General features: G+C 45.4%; 2 protein-coding genes across 4 annotated transcripts; both read left to right on the plus strand.

Annotated features, from left to right (window-relative positions):
* The first annotated feature begins 3567 nt into the window (after positions 1–3567).
* On the plus strand, positions 3568–13179 carry LOC117854966 (protein NRT1/ PTR FAMILY 8.3). 3 transcript variants are annotated; one of them, XM_034737234.2, is made up of 9 exons: positions 3568–4265; positions 4398–4447; positions 5327–5415; positions 6025–6151; positions 10225–10360; positions 10596–10698; positions 10784–11001; positions 11089–11618; positions 11705–13179. In XM_034737234.2, the coding sequence occupies exons 5-9, from the start codon at positions 10310–10312 to the stop codon at positions 12510–12512; spliced, it is 1710 nt and encodes a 569-aa protein (XP_034593125.1). In that variant the 5' UTR covers positions 3568–4265; positions 4398–4447; positions 5327–5415; positions 6025–6151; positions 10225–10309; the 3' UTR covers positions 12513–13179. The 3 variants fall into 3 exon arrangements, with proteins under 3 accessions (XP_034593125.1, XP_072149629.1, XP_034593122.1); XM_072293528.1 differs by having other exon boundaries at positions 5330–5415; XM_034737231.2 differs by lacking the exons at positions 3568–4265; positions 4398–4447; positions 5327–5415; positions 6025–6151 and adding an exon at positions 6209–9559.
* A 1119-nt stretch (positions 13180–14298) lies between these two features.
* On the plus strand, positions 14299–18822 carry LOC117856319 (uncharacterized). The gene is made up of 3 exons (XM_034738711.1): positions 14299–14631; positions 15350–15794; positions 15932–18822. Exons 1-3 carry the CDS (start codon positions 14299–14301, stop codon positions 18820–18822), a joined length of 3669 nt encoding a protein of 1222 aa, XP_034594602.1.
* The last annotated feature ends 245 nt before the right edge of the window (positions 18823–19067 follow it).

The following is a 19067-nucleotide window of genomic DNA, read 5'->3' on the forward strand; positions in this document are numbered from 1 at the left end:
TTAAATTAAAATTTTGCAAATTTTGAAAGATGATGGCGGACATTATGTTAAAAAATATATCATAATTTTTTATCATTATTTTGATAGAGCATGACATTTAATAATAAATTAATTTTTGGATACTAAACTATACGAATAATAATGATAAAAAATTTAAAATATATTTTTTGACAATGTCCACGGTCAGCCTGTAAAATTTTAAATTAAAATTTAACTTATGTATCGAGATTAAAAAAGATAAATTATATTATGGGTAAATTGGACTGAATGTCACCGTTTAGGGGTAAATTGAAAAAAAGTATTTTAAAAGGTTATCCAGACTTTGATACTTCAATGTAGTAGTTTGATTTTTTCCATTTTTGTATGTTCACTTTCGCGTACCTGATACGAGTTTGTACCATATATATTCGATTATGGAACTCAAGATTTCTTGACACGTAATATTATGCATAGTTCATTAATAAATCTTTTCCGCAACCGGGTTCGAAAACCACGCAACTAGCGGGTGGAACACCATCCCAACAACTATGGTACAAAAGTGACCAATCGACAACTCTTGTCAGCTACCCACCAAGTTACAATAAGCCAACTTGGTTGAGCCCGATCCGACTAGCAACCTAAATTTTTTTACGTGAAAGAAAAATTATATTAAAGTATAGCTGAGGACACCTCATGTTAATTACAAGTGTACCTATAAATCGTTCTTCATCTTCATGGTACTCATGCAACGTATAGCTCCAAAACTCAATTCAAAACCTAAATGAAGATTCATATGGATGACCGCACAGACAAACACTCGGCAAACAAGCTGAGAACGGGTGCTAAATAATGGTGGTCCACATTCCTGTAGGTGAAATTAAGCAACCAAATATAATCGGCTCAAGAGGCAGATTTATTCTCACTAGTCCTTCATCGTGGCCAGGTCTAACCACAACCAAACAGAGAAGAGGCTGGAGAAAATTATTCCATGACGGTAACATCATCCCCGCCTCGATATCGCCATCCGGAAACCTAATTCTCCATGTTGTCATGCCAAGGAAGTTGCCGGCGCCGTAGTTGCTGCCATCATCTTCATCGGAGTTGCCATAGAGAGACCTAATCCATCCTACCTCCTCGGCGTTGCCGAAAAGGAGAAGGGGAAATAAATCTCCAATACCAAGAAACTCGGCATGGAGAAACTTAACCTAAACTCTAAATTGGACTCGATCTACTTAAAAACTATTAGAGGGATGGATCTCACTTCCTCCGGCCTCCGACGAGATGTCGGAAGTGGAAAGGGAGGGGGACTAACGGTGGTGGAGGTGGGTGGCTGCGGCAGCAGCTTTCGGTTTTCTGTAACTTTTGTCCTCAACTAGCAACTCAATGAAACAACTCGCTTTACAATTGTTTAGCAAGGACACAAACCGGGAAACCTATTCACGACTCAACGTCATATCACCACTAACCAACCACAACTTGCTCCGGATCTGGATGTTGCTGAGCATAGCTAAGACAGACCACAACTAAACTCGTCGCTCTCTGGTCATCGTTGCCAAACTCGCCGCCCTCTGCAGCGAAGCACTTCCAGCCAAGAAACGGTGGGGCCATATGTGGTTGGTCTTTCAGTTGTCAAAACATATATGGTTCCATTCGGATACATAAAGGACACGTTGAGGCTTCACTCACTCAATTGATGGCTTCGCATTTCCTTTTAGTACTGTACTGGTATTTAATTTCTTTAAGACCGGTCATTGTTCGTTACTGATGTTACTAGAAATATAGGCGCGGTTTTACCGCGCATCTTTTGAGGCCACCAGCTTATATTCGGTTAGCTTGTTGCTTAGATGGGGCAGAAGAATATTCTCTAGCTCGGTAATTACTCATTTTATTCCAAATTGTAGGTCGTTTTGGCTTTTCTAAGTGCATAGTTTTTCTAAGTGTATAGTTTTTCTAGGTATTGTGTACCATAAACTTAGAAATGTCAAAATGACCTACAATTTAGAACGGAGAGAGAGTAATATCTTTTTTCGTGATTTGTGCTCACCTGGTGGGTTTGTATGACAAGCCAAGCCGAGTAATATACATTTCTTAAATGGGAAACTGAAATTTGTGGGGCACGTTGATTGCATATAAGAGTAAAGTGTAAGTGCTTAAGTTAAGACAGAGCACCAAACGTTGGAAAATATGCAAATTTATTATACATTTGAGAATAAAAATAATAAACACATTCAGTTAGCGATGAGTTGTAGGATATCATTTCGTTCGTAACTATGTAAAAGTTTATATACTTCGTTTGACTTGTACGTAATTAAATTCTATAGTCAGGATCTTTGCATAGTCACTACTACACAACATGTAAAATCAAATCCGCATCCCTCCTTTTGTCATGTATCTAAAATTGGTAGCAGATTGAGCTTTGAGATTTCCATATTCAGACTCATATTGAAATTCTAGTATGCTAGTCTATCAACCCGTGCGGGCTAATAATTTTAAGAGTCATTATATTATTTTTTTATAATGGCATAAGTGAGTAATTTAGATGAAGGTTAGGGGTTACTTTAATTTATTTTTTTATAATGGTAGAGGTGAGTAATTTAGAAATAGATTTAGGGAGTTATTGTAGACTTATTTTCATAATGGCAAAAGTGGGTACTTTTTTAGAAATTATACATCCAATGGCTATGATGATTTGTGTCTACGAAGTGATGGCTAGATGTTTTGCTTTTTTGAGAGATTTTTTAGGATTTCTCTCTGTTTTTAGAGTGTCCACCTAAAATCCTGGTAGCTTCGTGTGGAGATTTAAAAGACCTCTAAGATTATATATGGACCTTTTTCTTCAGTTCAATATTGCATTTTCGCTAATGCGGTGATTCTCACTCAAAAGGTGACTTACTGTTGAAAAGACATCTATGCCTAATATGGGTCATACCTTGAAATTTTTAAATTTCAGGATATGATTAAAAGAAATAATTAAACAATAATTTTTTATATTACAAAAATTTTCCCAACATTTACTTTTCTTTCAAGGAAATTTAGTATAGGAAAAATAATTGTTTATTTTTCAAAATTAAATAATGTGGTTTTGTGTCTGTGCATTCATACCGATGCATCTTTGTGTTTTATGAGTGAAAAAGTTTCAAAAATGCGTTTAGACGTTGTCCAGATCCTTTTGAGAAATTTTCAACTTTTTCTGAAATTTATTCTTCTTTTCCTAGAGCTAAATCCAATTTTTGGATGGTTCTAGAATCCTTTTCACGAGTACCAAATATTTTATTTGGATTCCTCGTGTGTCAAACTATCTAAATTTTCAGAGTATTTTTCGTGACTTAAATAAATTATCTAGATTATCTGGATTTTTATTTAAATGAGAAATTAATTCTGAAAATAAAAAGAGAAAAAAACCACTCCCTCAGTCTATCTCTTTAGCCCGGGCCTTTCTCCTCCTCCTTCACTTTGGTCCGAAACAAATCTCCAGCATCGGCCCAATCTCCCCTTCCTTCTCTTTTTTTTGCCAGCCCATCTTCTCTCCTTTGCATCGGCCCAACTTCCGCAGCCCACCTCTCCTTCCTCTTCTTTTTCTTTTCAGCAAGCCACCAGCCTACTCGGCCTCTTTTCCCACCAGCTCAAGTTTCTCTGCCGGCCTAAGTCTCCTCATCGGCCCAGCTTAGCCCATCTGCATCTCCCTCTCTTCCTTTCACCGACCGGCAGACCCCACCTGCAGGTCGTCTCCTACCTCCAGACTCCCCCACGGACGCCGCTTCACCTGCGCCGCTCGAGCTTCCCTAACGTCCCTCCACCTTCCGATGCCCCTCAGCTGCTTGCGCCGCTCCGACTCCCCAGCGCCCCTTCAGCTCCTCGCGCACGAGAGCCGCCGGTCCCTCATTTCCTCTCCCCACCAGAAACGGCCGCTCCACCATCATTGTCATTAATGGCGCCGCCGCTTCCTTTCCCTCCCACCAACACCGCCTCAGCTCCCTCCCTCCGCCTATAAATCGAGCGCCCAAGCCCCGGATGTCGCTGCTGCTCGCCTTGCCCGGCCGTGCCGTTTGCCTCCCTGTTGCGCCGCCGCGTGCCAAGTTGCTCCGCCTTGCTCCAATCGCCGCACGCAGCTTCCCTAGCACCGCCTCCACCCCCCAACGCCGCCTGCTGCGTCGGCACGCCGCCACCGCCGCAGCAGCACGAGCCCCGCCCGTTGGCCCGGCCGCCACCGCCGGCCAGAGCCCCCAGGCACCGGCGGAATGAATCGGGTGAAGTCAGGAAGAAGGAAGCTGGAAGAAGAAGATAAGGTGGCTGTTTTGCAGTTTAACCCCTGAAGACCTTAGTAATCTTTACCTTGTTCTTTGTGTCTTGCAGTATTCACATAAAAACCCTCAAACTCTTCAGTCTCTCAATCTAATCCAAGCCTTGACTTTTTGCAGATCTAACCCTAAGTTTTCAGATTTTCACGGGTTCCGTTCTCTGAGTCTTGGTAATTTTCTCCGCTAATCCCTGAGATCTATGGTTAATCTTGTTTAGGTCATTAGAACCTTGTTTAGTCTGTAGATTCCATGTTTTAGCTCCGTTTTAATCTTTAAGTTGCGTTAGATTTTTCACAACAAGTACATGTTAGTAGTGATGTTGAACATAATTTCCTATCTTTGAAAAAAATTTACTGTTAATTTGATTAATGCCTATTTGAATGCCTTTTATTGTAAGAATTTAAGTAGGATTTACACCGGTCTTCATAATCAATTAAATTTGAGTAATTATTATTTTTGTAAATAAAAGTGAATAGGTTCTATCCCGATTTTCATAAACTAAGATTTAATTGGTTAATTCCTAATTATAACTAGCTTTTCTAAATAAAAGATATCTAGGTTATACATTGATTTTCCTAAATAAAGTTAAGATGCTTAATGATATTATAAATGCATTTTCAGTATTAACATGTTTAGTTGAACCCAAAATACAAAGTTCGATTACATGTTTTATACATACTCTGAGTTTCTAAAGTTAATTGTTAAATTGGCATAACTCGTACTTTAATATTTACAAATAAAATATGATTAAGTTTACCGCGTTTTCAATGATTAAATATAACTTGCTTAATTCCAAATAGGGTATTTCTCTGAAATAACCTATGTCCATATTTTATTTAATTAAAATGGATCAAGCATATAGTCTTTTTATTTCTTTGATACATCAAACTTCTCGATAGTTCCGATCTCAGCATTTCCTGCGTTTGTGTGACCATAGATCAAGCTTTGTCCTCCTTTAGTACACTTTTTTAAAGCCTTTCTCTTATTTTGGTGTATTGTTCTTAGTTGTACTTGTTTGTTTGTTTGTTGCTGATGTTTATTTCGATTAGAAGGATTGCTGCTCGGAAGCTTTGAAGGTTAAGAGTTTCAAGAAAATAAGATCTGAAGAGCAGTAAGAGTAACTTTATATTGGAGAAAGGTAAGTGTCCCTAACCATCCTTCTACCTATGCTTTATTCACAATATCATGATAATGTTAATTGAAATATGGAGAACCACCCAGGAAAATAGTACAACCACAAGAACTATCATGGCTCTGGTCTTGGCTAATTAATTAGAGACTCTAGCCTGGGGTAATCTTACCGAAAGGGCAAAAGGGGTGGCAATTGATGGGGTATAACTCCATCCTCTTGGGGAGTGTGCTTTGCTAAGACACTACACCCACTAGGGTGGCTTATGCTCTACTACTGCTCCGAAAACCTTAGCGGGTTACCACTTACTAGGGAATCTTTGTAAAGGCCTCGTAGCGTCCCTATACAATCACCCTCGGAAGTGTGGTATGGTGCCTAGCTAGCACCGCATGGTTGGGTCCAAAGTTCTTTGAACTTTTACGCGACTTGTGGGTAGAGATGTACAACCTCTGCAAAGTGTAAACTGATATATCAGCCGTGCTCATGGTTAATAGTGGCGTGGACCCTTACATGATTAATTAAATTTGAAGATGGACTTAAATCATTATTGTGGTTAGTTCTTGTGGTCTTGCTGAGTACCAACCATAAGTGTACTCACGCTTGCTTACTGTTGCTCAGAAGAAGCTGCTATAAAGTTGCTATGAAGATGATGCTGAGTTTTAGGCGTACGCAACCTCCAGTCGTTTGCCTGTGAAGTTTGGAGCCTCCGTTTCCAAGGTTTAAGCTGTGTGTCTCTGATAGTCTTGTAAGTCTTTTTTATCTTCTTACGTGATACTGTTACTGTTATTCACTAATGATATCACTATACGTTTAAAACTAGATCCTGACATACATATAAGTAGCACTGGTTTTGTTATAAAATCGGGTGTGACAGAAGTGGTATTAGAGTTGTATCGACTGTAGGACGTAAGCCTAGATAGCACTGGTCTCTTTCTAAAGTCTGTTTTACTATAAAAAATAATTTCTTCCTTATCCTTAACCTCTTTGATGACTATTCTCACTCCTTGTACATTTTATCTATCTTGATTGTTTATTTTTGATCAACCTTGACTCTTAATCCTTTACCCCACCTTATTTTGCTATTGCTAAACCCTCAATCCTTATCTATCGACTTACTCTCCCCTGTCATGTACAAGCTTTAGTCGCGATTTGCTCTTTTAGAATCATCGCCGCTCTAGACCCGAGGGACTGGGAACTCTGAGGAAGGCTCTGGACAATGCTATTGCTAAGGGCCTGTTCCGGCGACGCGGTTCAGTAGTCGACGTGGCACGATGAGCGTTCGAGAAAGGCTCGATGGCTTGACCAAAATTCGTCTATTAGAGATGGACCTTTCAAAAGTACGACACTACGACCACTTGGGAGTACTGGGTCGTCCATCGAATCCCCCGCGTGTGCAAACTGCGCAGTGCTTCATGCCGAGCTCCCAAAGATGCCAACTACTGCAATGAACTAATCACACCAGATCGAGCTTTCTCGTCCAGAATGGAACAGGCAACCAACAGCGGAGCCGGAGCTGGTCTAGACAACTGTGGTGGCTAGGGGCCTAGGAACGAACTGCCAAGCAACCACATCCCATCCCAGGACGAGAAAGGGGTTTTGGCTGTTCTTGATGTCTTCACCTCGACGTCACTGTGTAACTGTGTCCCGGCCGTTTCTTTGTTAATTTGAAAAGAATTGGAAAGGGGCCGGGGTTGGTATGAGGTTATGGACTTATGGTTAAAAAATAAAGGTGCCGAACAGATTAGTTTATTTTCTTCCATACACAACTCCTGAAAAGAGTTACTTAGACAGCAGAGTTTACTACTGCATACATGAAATGCAGAGTTCCATGTGCAAAATGTTTTAAGGGTACACTTCGTAGGTCTTCAGGTTACCTAAGAGCATATCCAATGATTTTCTAATAAATCTTTTTCAACAACTAGCTCACAGTAATACCCTAATATCTCTTTAAAAGTTATTAGGGGAGTTGTTTTTCCGGTTCCCTTGGTAGAGTCACAACTCCCCCTTTGCATACATGAAATGCAGAGTTCCATGTGCAAAATGTTTTAAGGGTACCCTTCGTAGGTCTTCAGGTTACCTAAGAGTATATCCAACGATTTTCTAATAAATATTTTTCAACAACTAGCTCACAGTAATACCCTAATATCTCTTTAAAGGTTATTAGGGGAGTTGTTTTTCCAGTTCTCTTGGTAGAGTCACAACTCCCCCTCTATTTAGGGTGAGTTGGGTAGATCATTAGTTACAAACCAGTAATTATTAGGAAAAGAGAAATATAAAGGGATCGACTCTTCTAATATAATATTTGGATTGGGAAATAGGGATCTGCTGCAGATGCTTTAACGAGGAATTATTCGGTTTTCTTAATGATACGGGAAACGAAACGACGGTCCTGTGAAAACCTTTCAAAGTTCTCGTGGAATTCCTGCACTAAGGATGCATTAGGCACGCTCTTTTATAGAGAATAATTAAGTGCATGCGTACATATCTAAAACTACAACATTTTTCATGGTTAATTTTCGACTTCCATCTTTTCAAGTCCCTGGCTAGTTGTTAACTAACACATGATGCTTGCATAATTTTCACAATTGCACCACTAGGCACTTATTTTGGGACCGTCTAAGTGAAAGATAATTTCTCTTTTGAGCCATGGCCCATGTAGCTTGGTTTGCTGGATGCTTATTTACTTGCTACACTCTCTTGCAGCTAGTAGTGCTGAGAACTTGTATTCTCTTGTTTTACCACATGATGACAAGAGTACACGAGGACATAGAAAATAACTTTTCTTGCCAATAACTTGTTTATCATAATTGTTCAAAATCATAGATCACGCAGGAAGGAAATCCAACGTGGTACATCAGCAAGTCAATATCCCACATGATCATACAGATATAAAGATATATTTCATCTAAAAAAGCCTTTTCCATATAATTATTGACTTGACTCCGCCCTCATCATATCAATCCACTTTCACTATTTTCTACTTCCTCCGTTCATTTTGGTTTTTTAAATGCATACTCCCTCCATACTAAAGAAAATCATTTAGGACAGCATTAAGTATACCAAGGAGTGATTAATTGGGGTAGAGTTTTTCCTGTCTACCCCTATTAAATACGGTTGTAGATCCTTCATAGATAACAACCTCACGCAGCTTGATTGGTTAGTGCAGCAACTCCTGAGACTTGAGGTTCTAGGTTGGATTCTTCATCTTCCTATGCTCCTCCAACTTCTTCAAAATGTTCTCAGGCACAAGTATGGTGTAGCCATCCATTTGAAGTTTCTTGATATTAGGAATATAGATCTCGCAATCAAATTTTTCCATGTCATCCATTATCCTTGCTGTGAGATCGTAGTCGCGGTGAACAAGACTGCAACGGGCACACCTGCTAGCGAGGGCGGCAAGCTAGGTGGCAGCCTTCATCGTCGTTGTCATCGTGGATCGTGCCGCAGTGAACATAGAGAGAAGGCTTGGACTCCAGCAGCAAGGAGTATGGCACGAAGGACTCCGAAGTCATCTCCATGGCACCAACAACGATCGTGGGTTCCTGCTCGAGGTCATCCTCCGTCATTATCTCCATGGAGTCCGCCGGCGCTAACTCCTCCGACGTCACAGAATCCGCCGCTGCATCCATGGAGTGACGAAGCGGTGAGCACGGCGTCGGCGAGGAAGCAACGAGCGCAGCGTCTGCAAGGAAGCGTTGGCGAGGAAGCGACTAGGCCAGGATAGACGAGCGGTTGAGGACGAAGGGAGGCGAGCCGGCGACGCGGCATGAAGCGAGGCTGCACTATTATTAGTAGCGGTGATTAAATGAGCGATAAACGGATGACGCGGTGTGCGAAGCGGTAGGGGCAAAGCCATCCCAAATCACGCATGCAAGTGCTTGGCGACATCCTTTACAAACGAGCAGAACGCCTTCCTTTTTCTATGCGGAGGGAGTACATCTCAATTAAGCGATAGAAAGATTCGCTGCCATTGTTAATAGGCTCCGTTTGTTGGTGGGTGTGGACGACAAATCTAGGCATAAAAGTATATTACTAGTAGCTCCGTTGGAGGCTCCACTCCCACTGAATGCCACTCACTTCAGTTCTTGCGCTGCTGAAGAGGTTTCTGCTTCTCCTCCGCTCCACCCACCACCATGCTCAAGTTCCAACCCAGGTACTCTCTCTCTCTCTCTCTCTCTCTCTCTCTCTCTCTCTCTCTCAAGCTGTTAGTTCAGCAGGGTCTCCGTGTCCTCCAGCTGGGCTGTGGATCAAAACAGTCCTTACACACTCCAGGTTTTGTTGGAAATTTCTGTAGATTTGAATACTCAATTGCAAAGGGAATGAAACCATTGCATCATTCAAAATAAAAGGAACCTTTGCATATACTGGGGAGAGCTCTTACCCGACAGCTAGAATAATTTGCGCATCAATCTCATGTGGTGGGATTGTGTGAATGCCGGCCTTACCTACCAGACAATTAAAGCAGGAATAATTAAAGTCGGCCTTTTCTCGCTATATTTCTGTTTTGGGACTTGGGAGGAATCATCGCTCCATTGCTCAGCCGACCAGATGGCGTTGCTTGCAAGAAAAATATTTTATGTTCGCAAAAGTGTCATTTGATCAATTCTTATTATATCTACAAGGCGACGATCGCATTCTGGTGTCTTGACGAAATGAAAAAAAAAAGCATATGCTGCAAGAATCATGAAGTAAAATAGAGAGCGAATTACAATGTAAACATTATTTTGAATAGAGTGTTTACTCATCTTCTTGTCCTGTTCTCATGTCACTGTTAGGCCGGCAGCAGAGTAACCAACTGACCATATTATATATGTGTAGATTCTTTTGTTGCAAGTTTAAACGTCCTCTGGATTCCTTCATCGACATTGCCCATAGGCTATAGCCTTCTGAGTACTGACCTACCATGGAAGCAGCTGATGAGGAGACGCCATTGATTCACTACCTGCCTCCACAGGTAATTCTCTTGCCTTGTTAATTACCGTGCTTCCATATGGTAATCATGTTAAGTAGTCGCCTAAATGTTGCTACTTTATGGTTCTGAACAAAAGTATAGTTGAACTATGGTCTATTAGAAAAAAACACCTTTCTATCGGAAACACACAGAATTGATTCTTTTAGCAACTATAGGCAAGAATAATGTATACACTTGAATTAGCGTAATCAGCTTTACTCTTTGTATTATCATCCAGGATGAGGGTTCACAATATACTAGCGACGGAACAGTTGATGTTAACAAAAAGCCGGCTCTGAAACGGAGTACAGGGAATTGGAGAGCATGCTATTTGATTTTAGGTACTACTGAAAAGTTTGCATATTCTACTCTTTCAACATACAAATTTATAATCTAGCTAGCTATTGAATCCTGATCGAGCATCAGGTTCTGAAATCAACGAAAGCCTGGCCTTCTCTGGGATACAGAAGAACTTGGTGACCTATCTCACGAGCGTGCTCCACGAAAGCAATGTCGACGCTGCCAAGAATGTGTCCACCTGGATCGGCAGCTGCTTCTTCACGCCGCTTATCGGAGCTTTCCTGGCCGACACATACTGGGGAAGATACTGGACAGTGGTGATTTTCATCTCGATCCAGGCCGTTGTAAGTTGCAACAAGCTAAGTCGTAGTAACTTGCCAATTTTTATTGTGATGCTCCATCTGCAACTCTGAATAAATTCGTTCTGTCAGGGGATGATCGCCCTCACCGTTTCAGCATGGCTTCCACTGCTCATGGATTCATCCTTCAACAGCACCAGCATTCATCGTGCTGCGGTGTACGTTGGGCTCTATCTCATCGCTGTCGGGTCCGGTGGCATCAAGCCCTGCACCTCGGCCCTTGGCGCCGACCAGTTCGACGGCGCCGACCCGGCGGAGCGGGTGAACAAGGGCTCGTTCTTCAACTGGTTCTTCTTCTCCATCAACCTGGGCTCCCTGCTGTCGTCGACCGTGCTTGTCTGGGTGCAGGACAACGTTGGGTGGGGGGTCGGGTTCGCGATCCCGATGGCGCTCACCGTGCTCGGACTCGCTGTGTTTGTTGCCGGCAGGAAGGTGTACAGGTACAAGAAGCTGGAAGGGAGTCCTCTCACGAGAGTCTTGCAGGTGGTTGTTGCAGCGGTGAGGAATTACAGTTTGACGCTGCCTGAGGACAGCTCAGCTCTGCATGAGATGTCTTCGCCAAATGAGACGAATCGCAAGACTGCCCATACCTGCCAGTTCAGGTACTGGAGTGCGTCCAAATTACCGTAAAAATTTTGCAAGTTGAACTTGTTTTAACTTTTGAAAAATTGAATGATGTCTTGTCCAGATTCTTCGACAAGGCTGCCATTGTAGCGCCGTCGTCGTCCGGCGAGAAAGGCGCGGCGTCGACGGTCAGCCCCTGGAGGCTCTGCACTGTGCCCCAGGTGGAGGAGTTGAAGTTGCTGCTCCGGATGTTCCCCGTGTGGGCATCGATGGTGCCCTTCTTCGCGGTGACCTCGCAGGCGTCGTCGACGTTCATCGAGCAGGGCATGGCCATGGACAACCGCGTCGGCCCGTTCACCGTGCCGGCGGCCTCCCTCGCCACCTTCCACACCATCAGCATCATCGTCGGCATCCCCATCTACGACGCCGCGCTGGTGCCGCTGGCCCGGCGCGTCACCGGCAACGACCGTGGCCTGTCGCAGCTGCGGCGCCTCGGCGTCGGCCTCGCGCTATCCGTGGCCGCCATGGCGTACGCGGCGCTGGTCGAGGCGAGGCGGCTGGCGGCCGCGAGCGAGGGGGCCATGAGCATCGTGTGGCAGGCGCCGTCCTTCGCGGTGCTCGGCGCCGCGGAGGTGTTCACCACCTCCGGCGTGCTCGAGTTCTTCTATGACCAGTCGCCCGGCGGCATGAAGAGCCTGGGCACCTCCCTGGCGCACATCGCGATCGCGGCCGGGAGCTACCTGAACTCGGCCGTGCTGGGCGCCGTCGCGTGGGCGACGGCGCGCGGCGGGGCGGCCGGGTGGATCCCCGACGACCTGAACGAGGGGCATCTGGACTATTTCTTCTGGTTGATGGCGGCCCTCAGCGTGGTGAACCTGCTGCACTTCGTGCACTGCTCCCGGAGATACAGGGGCAACAAGACAGCGTATTGACACGCAGGATGCCCCTTTTCTGTTCATGTGTACAATCCCCATTGTTCAGTTACTATCTACTACTACTACATTGCAGCCTAGAGTAGACATCCAAATGTCATTCACTTTTTCCAGGACCAGATCAACAACTTGAAAAGAAAAAACGCCATGCCCCCTCTGTGCGTCTCGCTCCCGACGACGGCAACCCCGCCCCACCCGACGCTCCTCCGCCACCCCAATCCACCAGCCACGCTCCACCGCTTCAATGCCGCGCCCAGGGCCTCTGCAGCCGCCTGGCCGACGCTGACGCTTGTCAGAATCCCCAAAATCAAATCCCAGCGAGATCTGGGGGCCCCTACCTGCAGATCCACTCCCCCCACCTCCCGCAGATCTTTCCCCCCAAATCCAGGAGCGGTGATGCTTCCCAGGTATGCTCCGTTGTGCAGGAAACACCGGAGTCCCGGCAGGGCTCCTCTCCGTCGCTCCGCCGCACCTTCGCCCAAGTTGTCAGAGGAGACGATGATCAAGGGCCTGTTTAGTTCCCAAAATGCAAACTTTGGTACTATGCAAAAAAAGATTCCCATCATATCAAACTTGCGGTATATGTATGGAGTACTAAATGTAGACGAAATCAAAAACTAATTGCACAGTTTTGTTGTACTTTGCGAGATGAATCTTTTGAGCCTAATTAGTCAATGTTTGGACAATAATTCACAAATACAAACGAAATGCTACATTTGCGCATTTATGGCAAAATGCAAACTTTGTCACTCCCAATTTGGGAACTAAACAAGGCCCAAGATCCGCCGCACCAAGTTCAAGATCCGCAGCAAGCTCAAGGCCCGCAAGGAATATTTACTGAGGCCGCCCGGCGCAGTAACTCCAATCGCCACAGCGCCTCCTCCTCACCCACCCGTCGTCCGTCTGCCTGTGAAGCCGAGCCTGAGTTGACTGGTGCGCGGCGCAAGAACGATGCATTCACTACCTCGGGATGGTTGGGAGACTGTCAGGCGCCCGTACTGGTGGAGGAGGGAGCCACATTCATCGCCTGTTCGCCGGCCAGCGACGCCTGGACGCGACCCGCATTCACAGCACAACACCAACACCCGGCCGCAACACCAGACCTCCGCAAGCCTGCGCGCCTTCCAGGTCAGAACAGAAGGACGCTGCTTCAACTGCCTGGCTTCCGACCACCGCGCTGCGACTTGCCGGGATCCAATCCGCTGCTTCACCAGCCACCGCTCCAGCCACTGCGCAAGAACCTGCTACTACAACCGCCACAACAAATTCAACTTGCCTCCTGTTCGCCAACAACCAGTGCGCTGCGACAGCAACCGTCCTCCTGTTCGACACCAAGCAGCACGAGCTACACCTCCACTTCCTCCTCCACCTCCGACGCCAGCACGTAGGAGCGCCATGTCCAGGCTGGGTGACCCCACGACCAGGCCGGAGCAAGCGGACTGCCTCGTCCAGTCCACCGGCGACATCAACGCCGATCTAAAAGACTAGGACTCCACGGCAACGTCACATGCGCGGTGCGTAGCCGAGAGCCAGTGGACCCGCGGGACATCGAGAGGGCCATCAGAGAAGATTTCAAGCTGCACCACGGTGAGGTTACTGTTTCACGACACTTTCCAGAAGCTTTTCTCATCAAGTTCAAGCACAGCAGCCATTGCACTTAAGCGTTGCAGAGGGCAAGGCTACAGGCACTAGCGTCGAGGTCTTCTTCACCAAGTTGCGGAGCCTGCACGATGCAGAGGGCGCTGCTCTTCTCTTTAGGGTCAAGCTATGTCTAGATGGCGTGCCTATGCACGCCTGGAGGGCAGACATCGCGGAGCGGATCATCAGCAACTCATGCGCGCTTAAGGCCATCGACACCAACCTCGACCAGCCGGAGGAGACAAAGACCATCAACTTGTGGGCTTGGACCGCAAATCCGAGCTCCATCCCCAAGTGTGTGTGGCTCATGTTCACTGGCCGTGCGCGGGATGCTAGGCTCAAGTCAATAATGGTGTCCAAGATGCCACCCAGGCATTGGCAACGTGGCGTCAAGCGCTGCATCATCATACACCTTGAGGAGATTCAAGACTACACCCTCTCCTCGGTCAACCTTGACGACAGGACGTCGTGCACGCCCGTGGTGTGCCGGCTACCTCCCTAGCATCTCAGCTACATCGACGGGGAGACAACGCCACGTAGAGCGGTGACCGGCGAAGCAAGGTAGCGCTCACCCCTGCGCTCGGACCAACTGTGACTTGGCCCGAGCAGCACGGCGGGGGAGGACGAACGGTGCCAAGACAGGGAGGACCGCGATCGCCACTGGTGAAGCTACAACAACACCACAACAGCTCCAAGTGGAACGTCTGGCGGCCAGCACAAAGATGACGACGATGACCAGGATCATCATGCGCGCGGTGACCACTCTCGCCGCGGCCACGACGCGCACAAGCACACAGGAGCAGACTCCTACCGCGAGCGGGAGCATTTGCCCAGGAGTAGGATAGGGGGCGGTGGGAGCAAGAGCGTGTCACGAGCCAGAGGACTGATGAACCTGATGAATCAACAGAGAAAGACAAGGAAGAACTGGACCACGGAAAGAGGTCCAAGAAGCCCACCAAGAAGCTGAATCTGTAAACGTGTCTAATGCTGGGCTTGGTCCATGTAAGCTGAGCTTATGTACCTGGGAGAGAGAGAGGGAGGGCAGACATGATGTACATCGCTAAACTCTAAACCTTTTACCTCTCTGAAGAAACCTTCGCTGCAATCCTTCTCTGGGATTCAGCCGAATCGCTATCTCTTCCCTTCTCCAATCCTTGATTCCAGTCCATCCATGTCAATTCTGTGACATTTGGTATCAGATTAGGTCGATCCCTTGGTCCTGTGTTCGGATTTGGGTGTTCCGGTGGCGCGTGGCGGCGGTGAACAGATCTGTGTTGGCAATGTGCGGCGGCGGTGATTTGTTCCAATCTGGCGAAGGGAAACAAAGCTCCGACGCTAACATCAAGGATGGCGGGGGCGGAAGCGGAGATCAAGGACATCAGCAAGAAATTGGACATCATCCTGACATGATAGATGGCGTCAACAAGTGGCGTCCTACCATCGACACCGCGGTGGACGAGCTGTCCCAGGTGGTCGGCATGCTCACATCGCGCGTTGAGGTACTGGAGCAACCCAGTGCTCAGCTCTTACCTCCCAAGGTCCCGATGCGCGAGGAAGAGGGACGGGCCAACGGCCACCGCGTCGAACAAAGTTACCAGGGGTCTGCTGATAGGGCCCTTGTCCCTAAGCATCCCCTGGTCAAGGGTGAGCAATCACAATTCCATCCTCGCAATATACTTGAATGTGGTGACTCTATAGGCCGACCATATGCATCATACCATTCTACTCATTCCAATCACACCTTCAAATGCCTAAAACTGATTTTCCTAGTTTTGATGGAGATAACCCAAAGTGGTGGAAAGATAGGTGTGAGAAGTATTTTGACATGTACCATATTCCTTATCATGCTTGGGTTGGATTTGCTACTATGCACTTTGTGAAGGGGGCTGCTTACTGGTTTCAGACCTATGAAGCTATGCATAGAGTTGAGACATGGCCTGAATTGGTGATAGCTATTTTTGACAAATTTGGTAGAGATGAGTATCAAAAATTGATGGATGAACTACTTAATATTAAGCAACTGAGTACTGTTGAAGCTTATCATCTAAAATTTGATGAACTCCAACATAGAGTATTGGTTCATAATGGGAATTTAGATGACACCTTCTTTGTTACTAGATTTATGCAAGGGTTAAAAGAGGACATTAGCTCTGTCATTAGACTGCATAAACCTAAGAATGTTGATACTGCTTTAGCTTTGGCCATCACACAGAAGGAGATTATGACAGCTCGAGATATGTACAAGAAGAAGTCCTATTATAAGCAGGAAGTCAAGGAATCTTATAAGAAAAACTTCAAGTTTCCCAATCCAGCCAAGGGGATATTGGGTGAAGCTCCTGGTGATCCTGGTTTTTCTGCAAACAAGCCACTACCCAAGAAGTTTGAAGGCAAATTTGACTCTATGAAGGCTATGTTGCGAGCTAAAGGGTTATGTTTCAAGTGCAGGGAGAAGTTTGGACCCAACCATAAGTGTCCAGAACATGTCTCTCTACACATTGTGGAGGAAATGTGGGAAGCCTTCCAGCTTGAGCAGGAAGGACAGGAGACAGTCACCTCTGATACTTCTTCTGATGTTGATGAGATATTGATGCAATTATCTGAGGCTACTCAAGAGGGGACAACTCATAAGAAGACAATGAGATTAATTGGTACCATCCAAAATCAACAAGTGCTACTCTTAGTTGATTCTGGCAGTTCCAATACTTTCATTAGCAAGAAGATGGTACAAGCTCTGAATTGTCCTATGCAAGCAGTAGCTTCAACTCAAGTCGTCATAGCAGATGGCACAAGGCTGAAAACAAATATGATGGTGCCACAGGTGGAATGGTACATTCAAGGCCAGGCTTTCACCACTGACATGAGAGTGTTAGATATCAACTGCTATGACATTATTCTGGGCATGGATTGGTTATCTGAATTTAGTCCCATGTGGGTCCATTGGAAGAAGAAACTTATGAGGTTCACTCACAACAAGCAAAGGGTTACTATCAGGGGCATTAAGGACAAAGTTCAGCATTGCAATATGATTTCAGCAAAGATTCTTCAACACCTTCTCAAAAAGAAACAACTAGCACAAGTGGTTCAGTTATGCAGAGTAGTGGAGCCAAAAACTTCATCAGAACAACCTGTGGAGATTCAGCAGTTGCTTCAGAAAAATGCTGCCATTTCTCAAGAACCACAAACATTACCACCTGCAAGGCCCATTGATCATACTATCCCTTTGCTACCTGGATCCCAATCGGTGAACATCAAACCATACAGATATGCTCCGCGGTTGAAAGATGAGATGGAAGCTCAAATCAAGGATATGCTCAGGCGAGGTATCATACAACATAGCACTAGTCCATTCTCTTCTCCTGTGTTACTGGTAAAGAAAAAAGATGGGACATGGAGGTTTTGTGTGGATTACAGAAGGCTGAATGCTATTACTGTGAAAAACAAATACCCCATGCCAGTGGTAGATGAATTGTTAGATGAGTTGAGCGGCTCTAACTGGTTTTCTAAATTCGATCTGAGGTCGGGCTATCATCAAATCAGGTTTGCACCCTCTGACATTCACAAAACTGCATTCAAGACGCATAGTGGCCATTATGAATTCAGGGTGATGCCCTCTGGGCTAACAAATGCCCCAGCAACATTTCAAGATACTATGAATAAGATCTTTGCTGAATTCAACAGGAAGTTTGTCTTGGTGTTTGTAGATGACATTCTGATTTACAGCACATCATATGAACAACACTTGCAACATTTGCAGTTAGTATTTGATGTTATAGCAAAGCATGAGTTTTTCTTAAAACCAAGTAAGTGTTCATTTGCCCAACAACAGCTGGAGTATTTGGGTCATATTATCAGTGCAGAGGGGGTGACCACAGAACCTTCCAAGGTTCAAGTGATCCAAAATTGGCCCACTCCCAAGAATAGCAAAGACTTGAGGGCATTTCTTGGATTGGCTGGTTACTATAGGAAGTTCATCAAGAACTATGGCGTCATGAGCAAGAGCTTGACTGAACTGTTAAAGAAAAACATGCCATATCAATGGACCGCAACTAACCAAGAGGCCTTTGAGGCTATTAAGGCTGCTCTTACATCTGCTCCAGTCCTCAAATTACCAGATTTTCAACAAGAATTCATTATTGAAACTGATGCCTCGGCTCAAGGAATTGGAGCAGTCCTCATGCAAGGCTCTCATCCTTTAGCTTTTCTCAGTAAAGCATTGGGGCCTAAGAACCAGGGACTATCGACATATGAGAAAGAGTGTTTGGCTGTGTTAATGGCAGTGGCTAAATGGCGCCAATATCTTCAACATGCTGAATTTGTCATCAGAACAGATCAGAAGGCTTTAATCCACTTGGAAGAGCAACACCTTAACGCACCTATGCAGCAAAAGACTTTTGTCAAATTGCTAGGTTTACAATTCAGGATACAATATAAACAGGGAGCAGCAAACAAGGTGGCAGATGCTTTATCTCGACTACCATATCAATATACTGACACCCCTGATCCAGAACAAGTAATGGCAGTTTCAGTGGCAAAACCCACATGGTTGTCTGCAGTAGTGGATGAATATTTCACAGATGCTCAGGCCACTAAGTTGCTGACTGAACTAACAGTTCAACCTACTGGGGTTCCTCACTATACTTTGCAGGATGGTTTAATCAAATACAAGGGATGAATTTGGGTGGGCAACAACACCCAGGTACAAAATTCCATACTCTCAGCTTTGCATAGTAGTGGGATTGGTGGGCATTCTGGCATCACTGCTACTTACAATAGAATCAAATCCCTGTTTGCTTGGCCAAACATGAAGAAACAAATTGAGACATTTATTCATCATTGCCAAGTCTGTCAACAAGCTAAAGTAGAACACACTAAGCTACCTGGTTTATTACAACCACTTCCTGTACCTGATCAAGCATG

This window comes from Setaria viridis, chromosome 5 (assembly GCF_005286985.2).
Source record: "Setaria viridis chromosome 5, Setaria_viridis_v4.0, whole genome shotgun sequence".
Taxonomy (NCBI): domain Eukaryota; kingdom Viridiplantae; phylum Streptophyta; class Magnoliopsida; order Poales; family Poaceae; genus Setaria; species Setaria viridis.

Excerpts from the sequence above, each read along its gene's own strand:
- LOC117856319 (XM_034738711.1), top strand. The coding sequence starts at position 14,299 with ATGCACGCCTGGAGGGCAGACATCGCGGAGCGGATCATCAGCAACTCA. Across the intron at positions 14,632-15,349 it reads GGACGTCGTGCACGCCCGTG|ATTAGGTCGATCCCTTGGTC; the intron begins GTGTGCCGGCTA and ends ATTTGGTATCAG. Across the intron at positions 15,795-15,931 it reads TAAGCATCCCCTGGTCAAGG|ATAACCCAAAGTGGTGGAAA; the intron begins GTGAGCAATCAC and ends GTTTTGATGGAG.
- LOC117854966 (XM_034737234.2), top strand. The coding sequence starts at position 10,310 with ATGGAAGCAGCTGATGAGGAGACGCCATTGATTCACTACCTGCCTCCA. Across the intron at positions 10,361-10,595 it reads TTCACTACCTGCCTCCACAG|GATGAGGGTTCACAATATAC; the intron begins GTAATTCTCTTG and ends ATTATCATCCAG. Across the intron at positions 10,699-10,783 it reads AGCATGCTATTTGATTTTAG|GTTCTGAAATCAACGAAAGC; the intron begins GTACTACTGAAA and ends ATCGAGCATCAG.